Source organism: Lissotriton vulgaris, chromosome 2_2 (assembly GCF_964263255.1).
Source record: "Lissotriton vulgaris chromosome 2_2, aLisVul1.2, whole genome shotgun sequence".
NCBI lineage: Eukaryota > Metazoa > Chordata > Amphibia > Caudata > Salamandridae > Lissotriton > Lissotriton vulgaris.
The window spans coordinates 90,654,021-90,676,958 of NC_141688.1; the positions used below are offsets into that span (position 1 = coordinate 90,654,021).

At 43.4% G+C, this 22,938-nt stretch overlaps 1 protein-coding gene across 1 annotated transcript in view; it reads left to right on the forward strand.

The window, feature by feature from the left end:
• Positions 1 to 22,938, forward strand: part of LOC147729064 (uncharacterized) — a 274,377-nt gene that overhangs the window by 37,956 nt on the left and 213,483 nt on the right. Inside the window, exons 5-8 of the mRNA XM_086959346.1 lie at positions 2,292 to 2,391; positions 11,973 to 12,101; positions 13,652 to 13,777; positions 16,820 to 16,924. Coding sequence (XP_086815472.1) covers positions 2,292 to 2,391; positions 11,973 to 12,101; positions 13,652 to 13,777; positions 16,820 to 16,924 — 460 coding nt within the window. The remainder of the gene's footprint in view (positions 1 to 2,291; positions 2,392 to 11,972; positions 12,102 to 13,651; positions 13,778 to 16,819; positions 16,925 to 22,938) is intronic.

Genomic DNA, 22,938 nt, shown 5'->3' on the forward strand with positions numbered 1-22,938 from the left:
GGCTGGTACATGGAATAACACACAAATTCAGAACAGTAAATCAGAACAAAGAAGCAAAGGGAATCGCTACCAACTCAGCAAATACGTGGTCAGAAACCCAAGTGGGAAACAGAAATTCAGGATATAAGGGTAGAAAAGAACGAACAAAAATAAGGTGCGACTGAGGCACGGAAAAAACAGATAAAGTGCAACACTGCACGGGGCAGCCACAGGAAGACAAGACATTGCAAAACCAATCTGGACCCCATTCAGGATTTCAAAGGTTTAACAGTGCAGGCAACTGGAGAAGAAAGCGGAAGCTCCCAGTAATGGCAGTTGAAGCATTAATTTTGAATGTAGAAGTCTGGCTTAAATCCCTCCTCCCAGCTCACAGTCACAGAGGGTGATTGGAGCTCTGAATAGGTGGTAGCTAGCTGCAGCACAGTGCAGGTGAGAGCAGTTGAAGTCCCTCCTCCAGCTCCCTGTCTGAAGCAGTGAACTGAAGTTCCATGAAGCAACCAGTAGACACAATGAAACTCCGGAGCGGAGCAAGGATGGGATTGTGTCTCAGGACATGCCAGGAATTTATGCCAGGGAGCACATGAGTATGTTGGAAATGATAAGACCGAGTTCCAGGTATAATAAAATTCACGGAAAGACTCCTCTCCAGCTCCCAAGCTCAGGTAAAGGATACGAGTACCATAATGCATTAGGAGTTTAGAAGTAAACCCTGGATTCTGGAGTGGATCTGATGTTCAATAGGATTTGTAAATACTGTGAATAAACACTGACGAGCAGGGCAGGTTGCAAACTAGTCTTCATGACTGAAGCAGGCCCACAGAAGGTTTTCAAGTAGCACCACACAATGGCATGATCAAAGGATCCTGACATAGATACTGTTAAGGTACTAGAAGTGAGAATATGCAATATAGTGTGGTAATTTGAATTGCTCTAGAATGGAAAGATAGCAGAGGGCAAGATGGTGGAATAATCTAGATTGATAAAAAAAGATGTGTTTGGGAATGACTAAGTGAGTGTGTGAAAGAGTGGTGAACTATTTCAGATTAGGGGATAGTAACGGTATAGTGTAGAATGTGGAATAAAGATAGTTGACTGTCTGTGCTCGAGAATATTAATTAGAAGTGTTGTCTTCTAGAATTATTTCGGAAAGGAGAGACTGTTGTCTTGGAGGGGAAATTGACACATTTGGGAACCTTAAGGATGAGAACTTGAGGCAGCAATTTTTTAATATGTACTTTTTGAGGATGAGATATCCAGGTTGAGACTAAAGAGATTAGGTACACACTAGAAAGCAAAATTGCTTAAAAATATACAGAGACAGTAAAATGCTCAATCTGCGGATCTGAGGCACTTTGAAACCTGGACATAAGGGATTGAAAATTCAGTTACAGGACATGGGTACAATGAAACACTGGTGATGGGAGGCCGAAGTAGGTGGAATATGCTGGAGTGAGGATTCAAGAAAGCTGCAATGTCAGATTTTAGAGTTTGAGATTTTCTAGGATGGGTGAAAATGACACGTTAGAATGACAAGTGAGAATCTCTAGGGCTGATGTGCTCTACAGAAGGGAAACAAGGATGTGATTTGGTCTAGAGCAGAGGAACATGGATGGTGAGAAGCTGGAGCACTGGATGCAGAGCTGGCAGATTGGTCTCGAGACTAAGAGATTGATTGTGAGACACTTAATCTGGAACAGAGTTTCTGAGATGCACTGTGAGAAGACACTATAGGCTTGGAAAGGAGCTAGTGAGGTGCACCATAAACTCAAGTTAAATCTTAGAAACCGTGGCACAGTGTGTGCATCTTGTGAGGTTTGCTAAAAGGTGCAGTGGCTAGAAGTTATGGGTGACTGTTTTGCCCCTTTGGTTTTCCATTGGTTACCAGAAGATGCACAGTCCTCTTTGCCATACATAGGCTGATGCTCTCAGCTCCTGTTTGTTTTAATTCATTTTGCACAACCTTGATTTGAGCGTTTGACAGCATCCCCTATCCTCTTCATTGTCTGATACAAAAATATTGTGGTAAAAACATTGCCCAACAGAAATATAGTGCCCTAAACATCATTTTAATAAAATTCCCCCACTGGAAATAAATGCAAATCTACACCCAATGAGACAATATTTTTGTAAATGACGCTCAGCAAAAATATTGTGTGATAGAAATATGGTGTTCAAACAGTATTCTGACATATAACCCTCAGTACCGGACTCTAGACATGTCTGGGATGGGGACTGAGGAGTCTCGGGGTACCTGATTATCCTGGGTTGGACACTTCTACTTTATCTTTCAGGATCATAAATTTGGAACTGGAGGTGATGAAAGCCAAGGCCAGCCTGGACAACTTGAGCTATGACACTGCCTCTCCAAACAGCAGTAGAAGCACCTCCCAGGTAAGAAGGTTGAGTGAATCATGTGATGGTTATGGGTCTAGGTCTGAGGTCTCAGGTTCATTGGCCAGTATTATGAGGATCAGTTAAGGGACGGGATTCCTGACAGAGGTTTTGAGAATCATATGAGAGTCAGATATCCTGATAGATAGGTGGATTGTGGGGATGATGCATGAACTAGAGTTTCTGGTAAAAAAAAATTGAGGCTCATGTGAGGGGTAGGGTTCTTGCGAAGAGGAGGATTATGGAAGGGTCAGTAATCTGCTAACAAGCTGTTGAGGCTCATATAGTCAGGGATCGTTATCAGAGCGCCTCCAAGGCAGCGTTAGCATCACCTACTGCCGAGACCATTTTGATGTATTGCGTATGTGTACATTATTATTGTTATAGCACAAACCTAAATGAAGAGCGATGAAGCACGATCCATCAATGAGTGGGGATGGTCAATGATGACACAGGCACATAAAGTAGGGATTAACAGGAAACAGTACACGCTGTCATGAATTGGAAGATCTGACACATTAATAACGTATGCCACATTCCTGTTATTTCTGTGGTATAGCCTTACCCACATTCTCAGTTTAGGGGGTTTATCATGACACATTTCACCAATATAATTCATTAGAGAAGCCTGGATTGCTGGGTGAGCCCACACCTTGGTCACCAGCATTCAAAAGCGCTCATCATGCTATTTGTTTGCAGAAGGGACCTAGCGCTCACCAGGAGCTAGAGTTTTAAAAGCACTGGGGCACACCAGCAAGGTGAGCAGCCCTCACAACGCGGCCATTACCACGCGCTGCCATTACGAGGCTGCTTTTACAACGCAAGTCGTTTCAACAACTTGCGCTGGAGGGCGCTGTTGGAAAAGGAATAGTTTAATTTTCTATTCCAACACCTTCCCTACTGTAATGTGGGCTGGAGTTGGAATAGAAAATTAAACTATTCCACTATTCAACGCTTACAATGCAAGTCGTTGTAACGGCTTGCGTTGTAAAAACAGCGTCGTAATGGCACGCGGGGTAAAAGCCCGCGTTTTAATGTCATACAACCACCAGTAAGGTACATACAGGTAGGCCAGCACGAGGGGACCTCAGAGCCAAGTGGCAGCCCTTATCTCAGGGCAGAACATCTATAGTGTAGAGTAATCCAGTCCCACTGCAGTTCCTCCTGGCAGTCCAGCAGCCTTTGGGTTACAAGGCCACGCTGTGTCAGCTATCATGGGGTCACAGCCCCTGTACATAAAGTGCAAAACTCTTTGCTCTGGGGACACTTCACACACTTTTCAGAAGTGCAAAACACCCCTGTTCACATCCCAAGCCTTGGCCCCATACACATTATGGGGTGAGGAGACAGCATTGTGAAAGACAGGCACAGCCCTATTCAGGTGCTGGTGCAACTCCTCCCACCACTCTAAATTCAGACCAGGCCTATTCAGGTGCAAGGGAAACTCCTCCCACCCATCTAAATGCCGCCAAGGTCTATTCAGCCCAGTGAAAGGCAGGACACACCTCAACCCACCTTGTGAATCTAGAGTCAATGCACATCCCCTTCTCCTGTCAGTCTAGACCAGACTGTGAATACACATCCAGGCAGGGCACAAAAACTCATAAGCACATGGAAATGACCTCTTCTTCTTCTAAAAGTAAAATTCCTAAAATAGTAATAATTACTCCACTTTCACCAGTAAGCAGAATTTATTATCATTCCAAACATACCAAACATGGCCACGCTCCCCCTTTCATATTAGAAATTACCTCTGAAGCACATATCTGGGTTTTCCCAATGCAAACCTATGGGAGGGCTGCCTCATAACAGTGAGAAACCAAATAGGCTGTTTGTCACTACCAGGACATGCCACACAGTTAAGGCACATGCCCTACCTTTTACCCACACTGCGCCCTGCCCATAGGGCTAGCTAGGGACTACCTTAGGAGTGACTTATATGTAGTAAAAGGGGAGCTTCAGATGTGGCAACCACATTAAATGCCATATCACTGCGGCAGTAAACTGCGAGCAGCCCTGCAGTGACAGAGGCCTGAGACAGGTTTGAAAGGCCTCTTTGGTGGGTGGCACAAGCAGTGCTGCAAACCCACTAGTAGCATTTAGATTACAGGTCCTGGGTATATGGGATACCACTGTACAAGGGAATTAAATATGCCAAACAGATGTAGACCAATCTTAACAAGTTTGCAAAAGAGAGCACATGAACTTTAGCACGGACCAGCACTGGTAAAGCGCCCAGAGTCATAAAACCAACAAAAACAGGTCAGATAAAATTCAGGAGGAAGTCAAAAGATTTGGAGATAACCCTGCAAAAAGGGTCAGTTCCAATAGCCCCTAACTCAGTCCTGTTCGATCACTGCGCTGGCACAGGCTCCCTCACCCTCAAAATGGGGAATCATGCTGTCACAGTCATACAAATGACCAACAAGGATGCCAGATGTGGCACATTCTATCACCCTATAGCTCTCCTTAATATTTACACAAAGCTTTTCGCGAAAGTTTTAGCCACCAGCCTCAACGAGGTACATCGAACTCTGGTGCACCCTGACTAATGCGATTTTATCCAGGGACTCTAAACGCACAATAATATCTTAGGGATTTTCACCTTATGAAGGCATACCTCAAGAAGGCCTACAGTCTTTCTATCCTTAATGCAGAAAGGCCTTGGACAGTGTGGATGGGCCTTCCTGTATCCTACACTCCAGAGAATGGGCTTAGGTCTCTGATGATGAAATTCTCAAACTATGCCTACCCTACAGCCAGAATTGCTCTGAATGGCCATCTCTCAACTCCCTTCTCGCTTTCCAGAGACACCAGGCAGGGATGCCCCCTCGCAAAACTATTGTTTTCCCTCTTTATAGAATCCTTGGCCTACTTGTTTCAGCAGCTTGCAACCATGACAAGGGTCAAAGTCGGGCTGCGGTAATTCAAAATCTCGATATATGCTGATAGCATACTTGTAACGTGGGGCTCCCAGAGCACCTCAATCCCAGTGGTCATAGCTTTACTCCAGGCCTTTGAGCTGGCCGTGGGCTACAAGATTAAATCTGATAAGTCTGGGGTAGTGAACTTGAAATTGGGAGCTGAGGAAGCAATAGATGACAGCTCTCTTTCCATTCAAGTAGACCAGAAATTCCTTTAACTTCTTGAGAGTTCAACTCCCGCAGACCATTAGGGAACTCTTTCAACTATCCCCCTCTGATAACTGCTATCAGAAAAGATTTGAATTCCTGGGGGAATTTGATCCTCTACTGGCTAGGCAGTATTAATGCAATAAAAAGGATCATCCTTCTATGCTTTCTTCACTTGTTCCAGGCCCTCTCAGTTTGGCTGGACCCTGCCTACCTGAAACTGATCCGACCGCAGCCGATGTCCTTCATATGGAGGGGAAAGGCCCCTAGGGGATCTCAGAGGGTTCGGAAGGTCTGGCTCTTCCCACTATTCCCCACTACTATGCAGCAACTCAATTACGGGTGGTGCTGGAGTTATGTCCTTGTTGGCGTCTGAGAAGAACTGGTGGCTGATGGACCACACCATTGTTAGGCAACCCCTCTGGGACTTGGTTTGGATAGAGAGGTGCCACAGACCCCCAATGCATACATCAGCATCTCAGTTTCCACTACACTCAATACTTGGGATTTGTATGTGGGGTCACGAGCTCTGGTGTAATATCCACACCCCTATAAATATATGTATTACAAAATTGCTTTTACACTCGTCAAGAGGGGGGGGGTCAATTCTTTCACAAATGGAGGGAGGCTGTAAAATGATCTTGATTATGTATGGCAAAGTAACAACCCCTAAGACATTGCTGACATGTAAGGCATAATTTGATCTGCAGGAGTCTGAATGGCTGTGCCATGCCCAAATCCGACATTGGGGGACACACCCTTTAATCTGCACCGGGGCCACGAGAACCAAGACACCATTTGGGCCCCTTCTTCCTAAATTGAAAGGGGCTGGAGGGACAGTTTTGAGTCTCTGCACCACGCGACGTCCCACCAAAATGGCACTATAACAGAGAATGGGAACACATTTTAGAAAAGCCGATCACAAGTAGATGGTTGAAGAGGTTGTAGAGCGACAAACACTCTTACTGCATTACGAATCAGAGATGGCCAGTGCCTAATTTGAGCCAGTGGGGGCCACCGGCACTCATTTTTGGGGACTGGCACTTATTTTTCCTTATGAGCTATTTACAAGCGCAGTAGAGGGAAAACACACAAAACGGAATTGAGGAGGAAGAGGAATGTGGAAAACCTGTCACACAGGGAGAAAGCAGAAATCTGCAAGAGTGAGATAAATGGGCAGGGAGTGTCTGGCATGGATTATAGAGGCGCGAGGTGAATTTAGAACTACGCAGCGCTTCTGAGTAGATCTTTGAGAACCGGCACTCATTCTTTTTCAAGTTAGCCCCTGGGGATGGGAAATACATTATGAGAGATGGTATGGTTGGCATTACACCCCTCACAGATTTCATTGCATGTATCACAAGGGCTCTCCTAGATGCCGGAGGGGGTGTGGGGCGGCCCTGCACCTGTGGTGGGTCTGCCTAGCGGTCCATCCCTTTTTGGTTGAAGTCTTCATATTATTGCACAGCGTCTTGGTCTACCCGATTTCCTCTACGCGAGAAGTAATGCTCCTGGGTCCTAGGCCTGCAAACTTGAGGGCGGTGACTAACCATGAGTGGCAGATGATTCTACAATGTCTGGGCAGCAGAACTGACTATAGCTCACAACTGGGAAAAGGTGGAAAGTCCATCACTCACTCAGTGGTATCATAGACTGTGAACCATACTTGCAATAGAAGGTCTGATATGCATCATGTACTATATGGAAACTGCAATATGCAGGGCATAAGTCCTAAAAGAAGAAGGGGAGGGACTAACTAAGTTATACAGTTAAGAAGAACTTACATCATGGCGTGTGACATCACTGCACGGGACATCACATGTGGCATCACCGGAAATGACAGCCCAGCAAGTGGTCTGTGTAAAATAATTAAATTAAAAAAATTGGGTAGCTAATTGGCTATTTGTGTGAATACTTAAACAGTCTGTTGCAGCTGACATTCTTACAGTGCATGCTCTTTTATACAGAGATTGAAGAAAGTCAAAAGCTTGCTTTGAAATGGTAGTTCTTCTTACATGCTTCTGAAGTGAATAAGGCTGCTTGCCTTTGTTTCCCCTCCGCTGCTCTGGCACCGAGGTATGAGGCTACAGATAGCGTCCAGATAGGATTATACTAGCAGAAAAGAAGAGCTGAGGGTCTTGAAAATAGCCCATTGTCTTGGGCACAGCTGCAGGTGAAAATAAAAAGGCCCTCCACCACGGGCATGTTGTTTGTTGCTCGGCGGAAAGCAGTCAATGACGCAGGCGCTGCTGAGTGTGTCCTGGTGTTGTAAAATTACACCGGGACAAGTTCAGCTTACCTCACTTGGACCCAACTTTTTATCAGGGGGGTACAGCTTACACCCTATGAAAATAGTGGGTAGATGCTATCTGCCCGTGTGTACCCCTGAATTTTGCTCTGGTTATATGTTAAGTTGAGTGGCGACCCTCCTAACTCAGCCCCTCCACCATGCTGGAGGGCTCTAGGCCTCTGGCACTGACAAAGCTGGGTGGGCCCTACTGCTACTCTCCTTGGTACTCACGTCGAGAAGTGGGCCAAGGCACTTACAACGACCCTCTTCTTTGGGAGTACACTCAGGGGAGGGGGTATTTACCCCTTCTGCAGTTGTGGTCTGAAAGGTTCTTTTTTACATTGATTAGACAATGTGACTACTGTGACTACCTGTGTTGGATTGTCAATCTCTATGGCTGCCATGGCCTGTTGTATGTTTGGTTTTCACCTGAGAACTCTAATACAAAGAGATATATCCCCCAAAAATTAATTGAGCCAAATGGTTTGTTTTAAAGCACAGTTCCTCACTACTCTCAACTAACACCGGATAGCTTTCAGAATTATTTTTGAAAAGGAGCTCACACATTCATCCATTCCTCCAGATAATCAACTCCACAGTGGATGTCAAATTAAACGTATTCCTTTGTTCCATTTCTAAAAACCAAACAGTGCAATAGTGAAAATGCCCTATTCAGAGTTTATGAAGTGAAATTTGGCCACAATCACCATGAAATGCCTTAAAATATCATTGTCCACCACTGCCACAATACACGCAGTCAGTGCCACAGGATTATGATCAGACTCAATAAATTAAAGTAGCATTGTGGGCTAATGTTCCAGGGGTAGTGAACTGCCTGCAACGAGCAGGCGACATGTTCAAACCTCATCAAGTCCAACCCAGCTAGGGACAGTTTTTTTTTAAAACAGATTTTATTTGTCACAGGTCACATATATCGCATTGCTCCGTAACCCAGAGACTGCAGCATACATCAATGAAATCACAATAATGCTGTAAACCTTTAATAACAAACAACAACCCCCCACCCCACCACCCCAGATTGTGTATATGCCATCCCAACTAAAGGATCCTAAGACCAATGTAGCACACTGAGTCCGTCCAGCACCACACAGAGCACTATCTCCATCTCAATACAAATAGGTACAATGGATGTCTATTCCAGCAGTGGATCAAGCTCCAAACCCCGATAGTCCGCCCACCTTTTCCAACTTTTAAAGTGCCTACGGGGGCATCCCCTGGCCACAAAGATTGGCAGCTCTAGCCCATTGCAGAAGTCCATCCTGGATCGCCATATTGCCAGCGGCAGAGCACGAGTCACCTTCCAAGCCCTGGCTATATCCCTCTTCACCAGTGTAAGACCCAGCAGTAGCAGGTGGCGCTTATATCTATTGCCCCCAATACCCTCCAACACATGCAGCAATGCCAATCTTGGCGTGTTAGGAAGCTCCCAAGCCAACACCTCCGACAAACAGGAGAACACCCCCCACCAAAATCTATTCAGTGCAAGACAATCCAAAACTGTGTGTAGAAGTGTGCCCTCATGCATCCCACATCGGAGACACTCAGTGGAGCCTACCATTCCCGCCCTCCACAATCGCACTCTGGTAAAATACACGCGGTGTAGGTATTTAAATTGTACTAACCGTAGGCGTGAGCTAGGGACAGTTTTAGCTGTTTCAAGGTGTCATGTAACAAAAAAAAAATTATAAACAAAAAATACATATGCACACACATAAAGACACTTTGGATCAGCCCTCTTCATCCATTGGTCTGCTCTAATGTCATTCACATTTTGCTTTTGCCCACCAAAACATTAGGCATTGGGTGAACTCACTTCAGCCTTTGGCTCTCTAGCTTTATCTTGTATTGTATTATTTTGCAATAGTTATATAGCGTTTACTACCCCTTTGTGGGGCACTGAAGCGCTTACCTACAACATTTAGGGTATGTGGCGCAAAGGGTGTTTTTTTATCCTATGCGAGATGTGTTTTCATGTCATGGTGCAACTATCATATAATGGGATGCAGTGCTTAACAGTGTGGTGGATGAAAGGTGTGAGAGAAAGATGTGCAATTTGTGGGTTTCAGTAAGCTGGCAGTTTTGAGCAGCTCTTTAGAACCCTTTGTGTCATTTCTTATAGTCAGAGTCTACTTAGCTGGTTATTGCACTGGGTTGTTTAACATGAAAGTTTGTTTAAAGTTGTGGTCCAGAGCAGGCATGGCTGGAGAGAGAAATGGTGAGTAGAGCAGCTGGGATGGTCTTTGTTACTATCATTCAATATTTGAATATAATTTCAAGATGTAAAGAAGGGGTCATAGTGTGGAGATAGTTGGGATCTGCAATGGGGGGCTAGATTAGAGTCCTCAGGTTGGCCACACGGCTGGACTGGGAACTGAAGCCAGCCCTGACAATCAGCTCGACCCGCCCCCAAGGGGTGGGGAGGTGCGAGTAGGAAGCATCACTCCTGCTTTTGCTACAGGTGGCCAATATTGAAGCATGGCTTCAAAACCGGCCACCTGTAACAACAATATCAGCCCCCAGGTGTCCAAAATCACCCCACCCTCCCCTTCTACCGGGGAAATGCTCGGTGCCCGCTATGGCCAGTCCGCCCTGGTTGGCCAGGAGTATGAGATAAATATCTTCAGTTATTCCATGCCTTTTGAGCTTGTGAAGACTGGTTTATTGGCTGGGACAATACTGAGTGATGGACAATACTCGTAGCGTATATGTCTTATGTGAATGTAAAAATAATTAAGATATAGCTGGCTAGCCACTATTAGGTGTTATGGTATTAGTACTAGTGTGGGCGAGAGGGTTATATATGGATTGACTTGACACTGAGCGATTGCATTATGCCTGATCCAGTGTGCACATCTTTCATTCTTGGACTGGTGGGCTAATAATATACTTTGCAAATGCATTTTTTTCTTTTCAATATGTATACTTTTTTTATTTGTAGTCATCCTTTTGTATTTAAACCATGCCTTAAGCATACTGTAATTCAAAGCCAACAGTACCTTTTGGTTGCACTAGTAAGAACTGTATTTTCTTATGATGTGCATTAAAACTAAAAAAGGGTGTATATACCTATTCTAAGAACATCTACCTGCTAGGAAGCGAACATACTGTTTCCACTAAATGAAATGTAATTGTAGATTTATTTTTAAATTTAAAGCGTTTTTTGCGAGTATATGGCTGCCATGTTTAGGCAGCAGCATGCTTTATTTTGACTTCTATTTATTTTTGTAGTAGCTGCTTGAATTAAAATAATAATAAGAATTGCACCAGCTTGCCAAGGCCAGACCTGTAGGCTTTGCCAGTGCTGGTCCTACCACAATGATGATATGTCTTACTAAGTTTTGGGGATTGGACATTGTCCTGAATTGAAGGCCTAATTGAATAGTCACATTGATGATTAGTGTGACTAGTGCAGGAGACTTTCCTAGCTAGGGATGCAGCTGCTCTGGTGGCTCTTTCATTGTTGCTGGGAGTGGAGGACACCTGTGAAGTCTGAGAAGCTTCTTAACAGCGGTTTTTTGATCTTGCGTGAGATGCTTCCCTTTATTGGCTTTGTAGGGGTTTAGGAGATGTTGTGAGGTCTAACTCTTTTCCCTGTTTTGTGGATAAATAGTCATCTATTGAATGCAGAACAAGTTTGAAGATAGGGCTTCTCTAATTTCCCATAGTTATGTTATTTTGTCTCAACATGTCTTTCTCAGTCCTTTTTTCTCGTCCCTCTTACTTTCTGCTTTTTAAGAGCGATTTACCATTTCTCTCCCTCACTTTGTCTTAGAGTCTTGCATTTGAACTTTTCACATGATTTCACCTTCTTTTACCCAGCCCTTCTCTGTCTCTGTCTGTATGTAGATATGTGGTATTTGTATAGCACAAACGTAGCTGAAAGTCAGCGGAGTGCTGTACAGGGTCCAAAGCAAAGACGCAATTGACGTGATTGGAAAAGAAGCTGATTCCTCTCTTTGTCTGCCGTGCTCTCTCTCTCACTCATCGTCCACATTTTATTGTTCATTTTCCCTCACTCTCTGATACTTTCTCTCTCTTGATAACTTGCTCTTACTTGATCCCTGGACTCCTGTTTGGTTCACCAATGGGCTGTCGTGATGTGACTCCCCACTTCCTGATCCGCCATGTCTTGTAATTAGCAGGTGAAGGACGAGCTGAACAAGGACCTCAGGACAGTGCGGGACAACCTCCATTACTACAGGAACCGCGCCAAGGGCCTAGAGGCGGAGCGGGACGAAGCCCTACGGCAGCTCAACTTGATCAAAGAGGTGAGTTTCCAGGAGATTATATGTCAGTCAGATATGACCCTCTGATAACTGCCTCAGAACATTGCTATCGCTGCCACCCCAAACCACACCATCAACAACCGCAACACCATCACCCACATCACTAACTCATCTCTCCATGGCAACCTTCCTAGCCACCACTGTAAGCTGATCTTCACCATTGTATCCCTTCAGTAACCCTTCCACCACTAAACAAAGCATCACCCAGAGCACCACAAATGTACCACTGTCTCCATCACCACCACCGCAGCTACTGCTCAGTCATCAACATTACGTAACTAACCCCAAAATCACCAATGCAGGCACCTCCCACCCCAGTGGCACCTGCTGTCCCATCCAAAGAGTTCCAAAGCTTCCTAGAGGAGTCTCGCGCACACCTGCCAAGATTCTCCCAGTGTCCAATCAAGGAAAGAGATGGCCGCACAGGAAGAGCAGCGCCCAGTTACTTTTGTAAGTTTCCATTTCCGGGGTAGCCTTGTACAATTGAGACCTGGTCCGGGGATAGTGGAGTGACATCAACGGGGGTGAGATGAGTGTGTGGACTGCACCCACTAGAGATTCTCTTTCTTGGTTGGTCACCTATAGATGTTCACACGTGAATGGCCTTTCATATTGCACGAATCAGATGTAAACAGAGTTTGAACCTTCTTTGGAATGAGTGTCCTAGCTATTTTTGTATCATTCCCAAAGATGGAAACATTGTTGCTCGCATTGATTTAGAAAACATCCCTGAATAGGGTAAAAGGTCCATCGAGTGAAGTAAAATAAACGTTCCCGTTGCCCAGTCAGCATCACTAGCAATCACCAAGAATACGGCTTTTAGAGGTTCCCTGTGTTGATGACGTGTGCTTAAGCTCTGAGAAGTGCTGCGTCATGATTCAACGGATGGCCCATTAAAACCGCGGAACTAATGGATGTGTGTGGAGAAGAGAGCGGAGGACATTATGCCAACAGGAAACTGGTCGTTTTAGCGGAAAAGAATAAATGGAGACATTTGCAAAATAGAATAGAATTCCTGCTCTTCTTAATCATCAGTTTTATACTTTCCTCCTCCTGCGTTATGAAAGTAGGACTCAAAGGCATCCACTTCATCCACGCCTCACTGCCCGTGGGTGTGTCAGCCTTGTATACACTTCAGAGCTGCACCGTTCCGTTCCCTCTCCTCCTAACTCTAGGGCTCAATTAGAGCCGGTGGTTTCCGGTGGTCAAATCAGCACTTAATTGTCAACATCGGCACTTATGACAACTTGCCACATGGTGGTGCTGTTTGTGTAATTTGGAGATGAGAACAACAACAGTTGTTTATTAGTTCAATATATATTAAAAACAACTAATACATATTGCCCAGGCCGTTCTTAAAGCTTTGGAGGCCTGGAATTGTCTGAATTATCACACCTGTAGGAGTGTGATGGTTAATAGTTGTGTTGTTACAGGCAATGGCTCCACTAACAATGGAAATTGGCTATGTAAGCTACACTATTCTTTTTTTTTTTTTTTTTTACAAATTAAGCACTGTTTGTCTTGGTTTACAGGGACAGCAGCTGGCCTTCACCCAGACTCAAGTGGCAAATCAGAGGGTGACAGAGTCGCTGCAGGCGCACAAGGACCTCCATGAAGAGCTGGCAGAACTCCGCACGGCCTACAGCAACACCAGCCTGGTACTGCATGCCCACCTGCTCCATTTGGACACTGTCAGGGCTTTCCTGAAAGAGCCTTCAGCCAGAATCACACCGACAGAGCCACCTGACACGCAGGGCATGATTCACAAAGCCATTTTCAATGTATGAAAATAGCTTAATTTACGCCTGTGAGGAATTCACACGATAACCCACAGGCATAAATGTCTTTACTACATCAGGGTAGCAGCACAGCTAGGTTGCCATGGGTCCTAATGTGAGGAAGGGAAATGGCCCCATCCCCAGTTTGAAAGTAAAAATAACAGCTCTTATTAGGGTGCATAGGGCCTTGGTGCCACAGCCCCTGCTGCACCATTGATAGCTAAGCCTTTGATCAGGGTTGGTGGTTAGACACGAGAGTAGGAAGTAAACTGGTCATCACGAAACAGTAATTTCACAGATGAAGATGGTGCAAATGTTAAGAAACGAGGATGCCAGGGGAGGAGGTAGAGGGGGATCTTGAAATTGGTTCCCTCTCACACGTAGCCCCTGCTTGTACCCATTCCCTCAAACTAGGACAGCAGATTACATCATTAGAGATTAGTATGATCTGTAATTGAGAAGGAGATGGGCCACAGTGTGATCCATGGGATGGTGGTAATAGAGGTTGTGAGGCACAGGTGCATACCAGTCACGGGGTCATCCAAATACAACACCTGGGAGGCAATGCTGAAGAGTGGCATGTCCAGGCTTGCTGAGCTCAACCCAGTGAGTGCCCTTCATTCTCGGGGTGTGTGCTGCCTGAATGCAGCCCCCTTTGTCAGACTCTGTTGAGTCAGAGGAATACCTCATGTGTCTACATGTAAATCAAGTCCTCACAAAGCTTAGTAGCAGCCCCCATCAAAGTTAGAGATCCCCTAATCACATCAGGCTCAGATCCCTACAATAAAGTGCTAAGGCAAAATATTCATGTGCCATGAACATGTTATTCAGCGCCAAGATACCCTTCTGGGTGAACGTGCGTTTCACAAATATACGTTATGTTTATGTTATATACTCTTCCTTATAACGCAACCACTCTCCATGCCTTTGCAGTGCACCGTAAGCATGGCAGTTAGATTTAAGTGGTCCATCATCTCATAGTAATCTCTTCAGCTTGGCAAAAGTCATGGGAACTTTCCATATCTGATCCATGGTTCAAGAGGTTCTACCCATGTTGTACCAGCAGGTCCACAGCTACACCCTCTCAGTGTCAAACCCCAACAACACGCGTCTTCCTTATGGCAGCATGCTGAAATCAGGACTTTTTTTACATACATATATAGTGGGTAGGATGCTGTACTTATTTGCCCCCCCTTTACTCCCTTCGCCAATGATTTTCAAACCACGTTTTGCAAGCAGAACGCTCTAATTTCTTTTACAAATGCCAAAGAAAAAGGAATATTATATAAAAAGGTATTCCATCACATCTTAATACACATTTTGGCACCTATACACTGCATCGTGTAGTACGTTTAGTAGTACTGCAATATTACTATTAAACGATGACAAAATGCCATTCCTAGACCTACGAGTGTAAATTACAAACTTCACCTCTCCTATCTTTTCCATGTGGAGATCCTCACACAAGTATGTTTACTACTAAGGGGCCGATTCCAATGCGGTCGTAAACGGCTCTGACTGTCGGTTGGAGCCGTTCCGACCGCATCCAAATGTCCCGGTCGGATTCCTGTCCAACCGACCAATTATGATGTGGTAGGTATATATATATACCTACATACCTATATAAATTATCTTTTCTGTAGCTCCAACATGAGAGGCTCCTATTGATGTTAGATACATGTTCAAACACTGAGTTGGTTTGTCTTGTGCCTCTCCACCTACTGCTGGGCCATAGCAGAATCCTATGTAGCAGGGTCAGGGCTGAATTTTGAGGATGAATGGCCAGTTATTTAAACCACCACATTGAGCATTGCCCATTAGTCAGATGTTAGCTCGATTGCCCTAGAAGGCTAATAGAAGATTTAAAACAAAGAGGACTAGCTTAAGTTGACCAAAGTGTTACAGTACTGTGATTAGTTCTGTCACGGGCACCTTGTTGGTGTATTCATGAAGCCCTCACCCACCAACCTAGTTGGTGGCATGCTTCATCATCGGGCCCACCCAGTGACACCTAGTATGTCCCGGGTGTGCTACGACGCCTGATTACAGCGGAGCTGGTATATTGCTGAGAGTGCAGTGAGTGAGGTTGAGTGAGTTGTGATTTAAAACGGCTTGGTGGTGGTCCCAGTACCCGAGGGTAAATTAAATTTTAATAACTGGGCCGTCACCAGCGGTTAAAAGTAAGGCTACAGGACGCGTGAGGGTGGCTAGTTACTGCCCCCTGCGTCCTTCAGATGGTCGACATGTTTCAGCCAGTGCCTTAGAATATTCTGGCTTTCCTCAGGACCGTTTTTTAAAAAGGTGTGGTGAAATAAAACAGACTTAGTGTTGTCCTTAAGCTAGTCCTCTTTGTTTAATCACATTTAAACCCTCGGGGACTCGGACTAGCAATCTAGTCCTCTCTCTCCCTCTTGTTACACGCATAATAGAGTTTTTAGGCATACAGTGATAATTAGAACATTGGAATGTTGGTAGCTCTATTGAAAACAATGGAGTGCTCCGGGCTTATAATGGCTGGTATAAGCCTGGAGCTCCAACATCCCAATGTTTCTTTGTTCACAGCTCTGGCTGTGAACAAAGGCTTCAGGGAACCCGAGGGGATTACAATCTCCTTGCGTTCCCTAAAGGCTTTACTTTATTTGTTAGAACATTCTGCCCTCTAGTGGCAGAATGTTCTAATAGCCTTATAGCCTTCGTATCAGGGCATACCGGCTTTTAAAGTCCCGCTGCCTTGTTAAAGTCCCTCACCTTCGGCCTTTAACGCTGCAGCGGGCCTTTAATAGCCGGTATAGCCCGCTACAGTGGGCTATATTATAATTCGAATGGACTCTGTCACTTTGATTCATACATGCTGACCTCCTTTCAGAGGTCTAAAAGGTATGTGTGTCTTGGTCAAGTATTCTCCCTCTGATCCCCCAACAGGAGAAGGAGCTGCTATCTTCAAAGTCTGTGCGTTTGGAGGAGAAGGTGGCTGATATGACCATGAGGCTGAAGTCTGCTGTATCTGACCGTGAGAGGTTTTTGCAGGTGAGTGGCATGGGTCTTAATACATATTCTGATGTTTTAAATTTTTTATATGAAATGTTTTCTTCAATGTACTGTGATATATAACCTGTGTATATATATTATTCTAAAAATTCAATGTAATCTGATGATTTGAAGTATGATACACTATGTAAATATATTATGTAGATATTTTTATCACTGTTTTTTTACTGTGTATTTCTTGATCTGTATTCTGTGCCTTTTTATGATTCTCAAAAATCGAATAAAAGTGATTGACTGACTGACTGACTGAGTGAGTGGCATGGGTCATTGTGGGGAGACAAGATTGGGAATAGAGAATTATTGTAGTTTGTTGGTATTGTTTGTTTGCCACTTACAAAGCACTGAACAGACCATTAGTACGGCGTCCCCAAGTGGTAGATTATAGGTAAAAGTAAAAGGTATATTAAACTTCAAAAACATTAGTAAACATTTTCTTATGTTTATGATTATTGTTAAATGTATTGTTTTATTAAGTACATTTTCACATGTAGATTTACTTATGTGTAAAGGTAACCTTGTGAATAGGCCCCATTGACTCCACTAGGATAGCATCACAAATGATCTTATCTACAAAAAAAGACAGACTGCATTTTGCAGTACATATAGTAGTACCACTTACTCCAAAATACAGTTCACAGCCCTACGAATAGAAATCTCCATCTCTACTTCTCCTTTATTTTCTAAAGGAGAGATCCACATCCATGTACGTTTACTACTTAGTAGAACATGTGGGAGGGAAATTCAGAAATACTTACTACTGAATGGGAAGAGTTGATGTAGCGTTAAGGAGAGGTTTAGGGAGGGCCAGCGATCCACCCACAAAAGAATAAGACCAGTGCTATTCACAAACTGCACTTTCAAAGTTAATACAGCTAAAAAGGAACTACAACATTTTAACATTATTTCTTATGGGGTTCCAGTTTAAGTCCCTGCCTCCATTATTGTTTACGGTAGTGTACAGCAGTACTAGTGGTTGGTCATGTGTGATGCTGGACTTACCCTTGGTCAAAGTTGGAGTGCATTTACTACTCTGTTGGGTCCTTTTTGGTTGTAGTAACTTTACACTTGGCTCTCCCTCCTGTTTCAGCAGGGGGAAACATGAAAGTCTACACTTTGTAGTAAATTTACACTCGGATATGTCAAATAGCCAAAAGTAGTAAATTTACATGTGCATATGTACTCACTTATAAATTTACCTTTGTGAAGAGGCCCCTAAGAGTTTATCAAAAAGATTCCAACTTGGATAAACGGGGCTATTTGAAGATCTAGATTTTTGAAGTTCTCTGACCACATGAAAAAGATCTTTGAATAAATTTGAGGCAGATGCAATCCACTAAAAAACAGAAGGGTATCTCTGCCTCCTGTATTTTAATTGTATAATTAGCTGTCTGTTTCAGATATAACTCTTTAGCTTATTGGGAGTAATGTGACCACAATTTCCTTTCTGCCTGGCAAGTTAAAAACTTTTAAGATTGCTAATTGAGTTTACAAGAAGGGTTTTCAGGTAGAGTTGGTAATAAGCTGATTATTCTTTATGGCTCTGGAACAATTAGGCAATGAACGGAAGAAATGCAGTTATTGAGATAGTTAAGCAGGGATAGTAGGGTCACCTAATCTTATGATGTTTTTCTATGTAGAAAGTACCATTTTTAAAGGCCCAATATCTACCAAATAGTTAACGAATTTCTAGTTTCAATCAACACTTTGAAAAGCCAGACCCCAGTGACGCTTAGTGGTGCAAACAGTAAAAAACGGGATCCCAAAATGATTGGCCAAAAGAAAGTGACTAGGATTGTACAAGGTGACCATTCTAGTGCCAGTGCCCACAGAATGCTACACATCCTTTTATGCTTAGAGCCTTCATCTTGTTTGATAGAGCTATATTCTTAGTTAGTGAGATCCATGAGTGAGATTGGCTTCGGTAATACTGTAGTACCATTCCAACATGCAGTCTGCAATTTCTTCTGGTGAAAATGCTCCTCTGCTGCTGATGTGCCCTTCCCAATCTGTATACTGATTTTGTTTTTTGCGACAGATGTGCAATGGTCTTTAGATTAAAATATATTTTTTGTATTGTTTATGCCTGTTGGTCTGTTCATTTAATTGTCTTTGCTCCTGTTTATTCCCAATAAACATACCAGTGGAAACGTGTTAAACTGCTGTGTCTTCTATAATGAATAGGTAAATTCTTGGGACATCTTTGCTTTCTAGCTTGAATTTTGAAGGGCAGCCCCAAATGTTAAAATTGAGTAATTTTGTTAACATTAGTGTGTTTTTTCTAGTAGATATATATTCTTATTTGAGAATTTACAATTTTGATTGGTGTTCGCTTCTTAGAAGCTAATTATCAACCACCATTGATCACTGCTGGTTCCTTTTTAGAGTTGTGTTCTATTGCAAGATTCATACCAACCTAGTGCATAAGATCCAACAGCAGCAAAATTGTCGTCTGTCTCTCACTGCCCCTACGAATGACCATATGTACTAGAATAGGAGAGCCGGTGGTAGTAGGGGGATTTGTGAACTCTACCTCCTCACTTCTGAGGTCAAAGAGGACTGCAGGTGTTGTGGATCTATACCAGACAAATAGATGCCTTAAGTAATTTGTAACTTGTCATTGGAACCCGGAACATAACTGCAATTGTGAAGTGATATACCTATGTAAAATCTGTGTATAACCAACTCTTGATGCTTTGAAAGGGTACTCAGAATTTCTTAGAAGCAAATAAGCATTAAGAACTATTAAAAACAGATACACTCCTCTCCCTATGTTCAGGATTACCACCTCAAGCTGTGTTACTTTGTGCTCTTTTGCATAGGGTGAATATTGTTTCTTCTTGACTGCTGTGGAATTGGAAGAAAAAGAAATATTGTTAACATTCTGTGAATCCTTGCATTTAACAACATATGAACATATTGGAATTCTAAGTGTGCTGTGCATTAGAAATTACATATATATGAAATCTCCTCTTAGAATTAGTTCTATTTCATCACAGGAACTCTTAGTAGAGTGTAAAACCCTTGGGCTGCCGGTAAGTATTAAAAGTGACGCACCGGCGAAGCTCTGGGTTTGTAAATAAGCCATAGTCTTTTACAGCTCAAACTGGGGCAAAAAAATAGTTTAAAGTTAGTTTTCAAATCAAACATGACGTCTGAATACTTCTCTGAATAAACAATCATGATGTATAATCGACTCCTTAGGAAGGTAGAGGACTTGACACTTGAAAGCAAACATCCATTTAGCAAGATCTGGATCTAGCCACCTTATAGTACAAATTGCCTGGCAATGGGAGAAGTTATACCTAAAGACTCAAGATTGCCGCTGTCTATTCTAGGGGCAATTGGCAAATTAGTTCACTGCCAGTGCTCTACCGTTCCTGCGCTTTGCACAGCTTGTATATAGTTAGCACCCACATTCTGTAGTGCCCCCAAGCCTTTCCTTTGCTGAAAGGCCCTACGTGCAGGTGGAGTCAGTTAACTGTTTTTCAGCACATGGACCTGATCTGACAGTCAGCAGGAGATTGACTATATATTTCTGTCTGATTTCAAATTCTTTCTTAAAATTGTATTCCTCACATCAACATTTTCTGAAATAGTTCATCCACTTCTTTGCTTCCTCTGTAAAGGCTTCATTTTCTTAAAAGTTACTGCAGATCGTCAACAGTTCATCCCAGGAAATGTTTTGACTCCAAGGTTTTGGATGATAGATCTAGCATGAACAACTGAGTTACAAGATGCATCTTTGCATATTATTTTGGATTCCTCTTTTGCAAAGTATTCAATATCCAAAAATAACTACTTAGTGCTTATGTTACTCGTGAGCTGGTATTTTACTCATTGTTATTTAAGAGAATGTCTTTATGTCTGCCTGCTAGATCATTGCTAAGTCTTCAGTGTACCAGTCAGAAAAGATGATATGCACAAAGTACTCTGAGCACTCCTCATGTGAGGGCCACTGGCATTCTAGAGAGTTCAGCTAGAGGGTTGCACTGTCACTGTTCCACAAATCAGTTTGAAGACTGTTTTACTCAATTAAAAGTGTTAGAAATGGGTGTCTCTATTTGGCAGTGGCTTCCACTCTTCCACTCTGACGAAGTAGAGACCCTTATTCTAGTCAGGGTTAGGGGATTACACAGCGAAGATAACCCCTGCTCATTCCCTTGGTAGCTTGCACGAGCAGTCAGGCTTATCCCAGAGGCAATGTGTAAAGCATTTGTGCATACACACACAGTAATACAGTGAGAACACTACAAATGGACACCACACCAGTTTAAAATAATAACTAATGTTTATCTGAATAAAACAAGACCAAAATGAAAAAATCCTAACATGCACAAGTAAAGATATCACTTTCTAAGGATTTGAAACAGTTCAGTTCACAGGAAACTATGAATGCATTACATTTATGACAAAATACTTGGGAAGCATCAAAATCAGAGACGAAAACAGGTGCATTGCAGATGAGGTACCAGAAAACATAGCAATGCGCCAATTCCCTACTTGCAAGGTAGGTGGTGCGTCGATTTCTTACTGCCAGGGGAGGTGATGCATTGATTCCTTACTGCCGCGCAGGCGAGGTGATGCATCTATTCCTTACTGCGAGGGGGGGGGGTGATGCATCAGGTTCCGGACAAGCAGCCTTAATTCCTTACTGCTGGGCTACGTAGATGAAGAACTTGGTGCACAGGTGCGATACGTTGACAACCCGGACGGGTTGAAGTAGTAGCAGCATTGAAGCAGGCGCCGTGTAGATTTTCCAGCTGTGAGCCGGTGATGCATTGATTTCTTCAGCCGGGCAGCTGGGCCTGTGTCAGAGTCGGAGTAGGCATCTTGGATGTCAGAGACATGGTGCTTAGGACTCGGGCTGCAGTGATCTTTTCAGCTGCACGGCAGGCACCTATATCGATTCTTCAGCAACGAAAGAGGGAGGGAGCCCATATAACCTTCTAGAGCTTAGGCTACACCCTTCGAATTTGCAAGAAACAACAAAGAACAGCTCTAGCAAGAACGATTGGAATGCTTTTTAGAGAAAAAGACTTACTATTTGTCGCCTCTAGCTGTAGGAAAATCGAACTCGCTTAGGGTGTACAATCCATTACTAATGATACTGAGGGGAATTAGTGTGTCTTAACTCAAAAAGGACCTTACTGAATACCAAGTCGCAGTGCAGTTATTTCTTTATTATCTATTTTTATGGTGTCATTTTCAATAGTCAAAATCTTTTCACAAATAATAACTTAAAAAACACATTTATATAATCAACATTAACACAACACATGAAAGACATCATATTAGCATAAAAACTAGGTGAACACTGATTATCTACCCTCATTGCAACAGGAACATTCCGCCAATAGGTATCAACAGGTATCAACACCCAATCGATTTATGACCATCTAGTAAATGGCTCAAAAAGTTGCCTAAATAATGTCCCTGTTGTCACAAAACTCAATGAAGTACATAAATGTTTCCTGAATGATTGGCATTGATCCTGGAAAATAGGGGTTGGCGCATTTTGGCCTAACATTTAAAGCCTCTTCAGGACAAAGCAGAACCTGGGTAACCAAAACGCAAAAATTAGTTATGTTGTACAAAAGGCACTTGCTTTAAATATGTGTATTTTAACCTCCAGGAGTGTTACCGTTGGTGGAAGTTAAAGGCCACGCCAGAAATTGAGTGTTGCTTTTACGACTATGTGCTCTAATTAACAGGGTAACCAGGATCTAACATTCCTCAGTATTGTCCAGATTCAGACGCATCAGCGATCCAAGGCATCAGCTGGTGGTAGTGAGCGAAGTGACCAGGACTGAACAGTCCACAACCTTCCAAAATCGGTCACAACAGTGATCCGACACGTCAGCTGATTGTTGTGGAGACAAAATCCCTGTTCAACTTCTGCTGCACTGTGGCGATGTGTTGGTTTTTCAATCTCAAAGCAAGACTGGGGTGGGAAAAACAGGTACTGAAGGATGGTGCATGGATGTTCGGGCTTC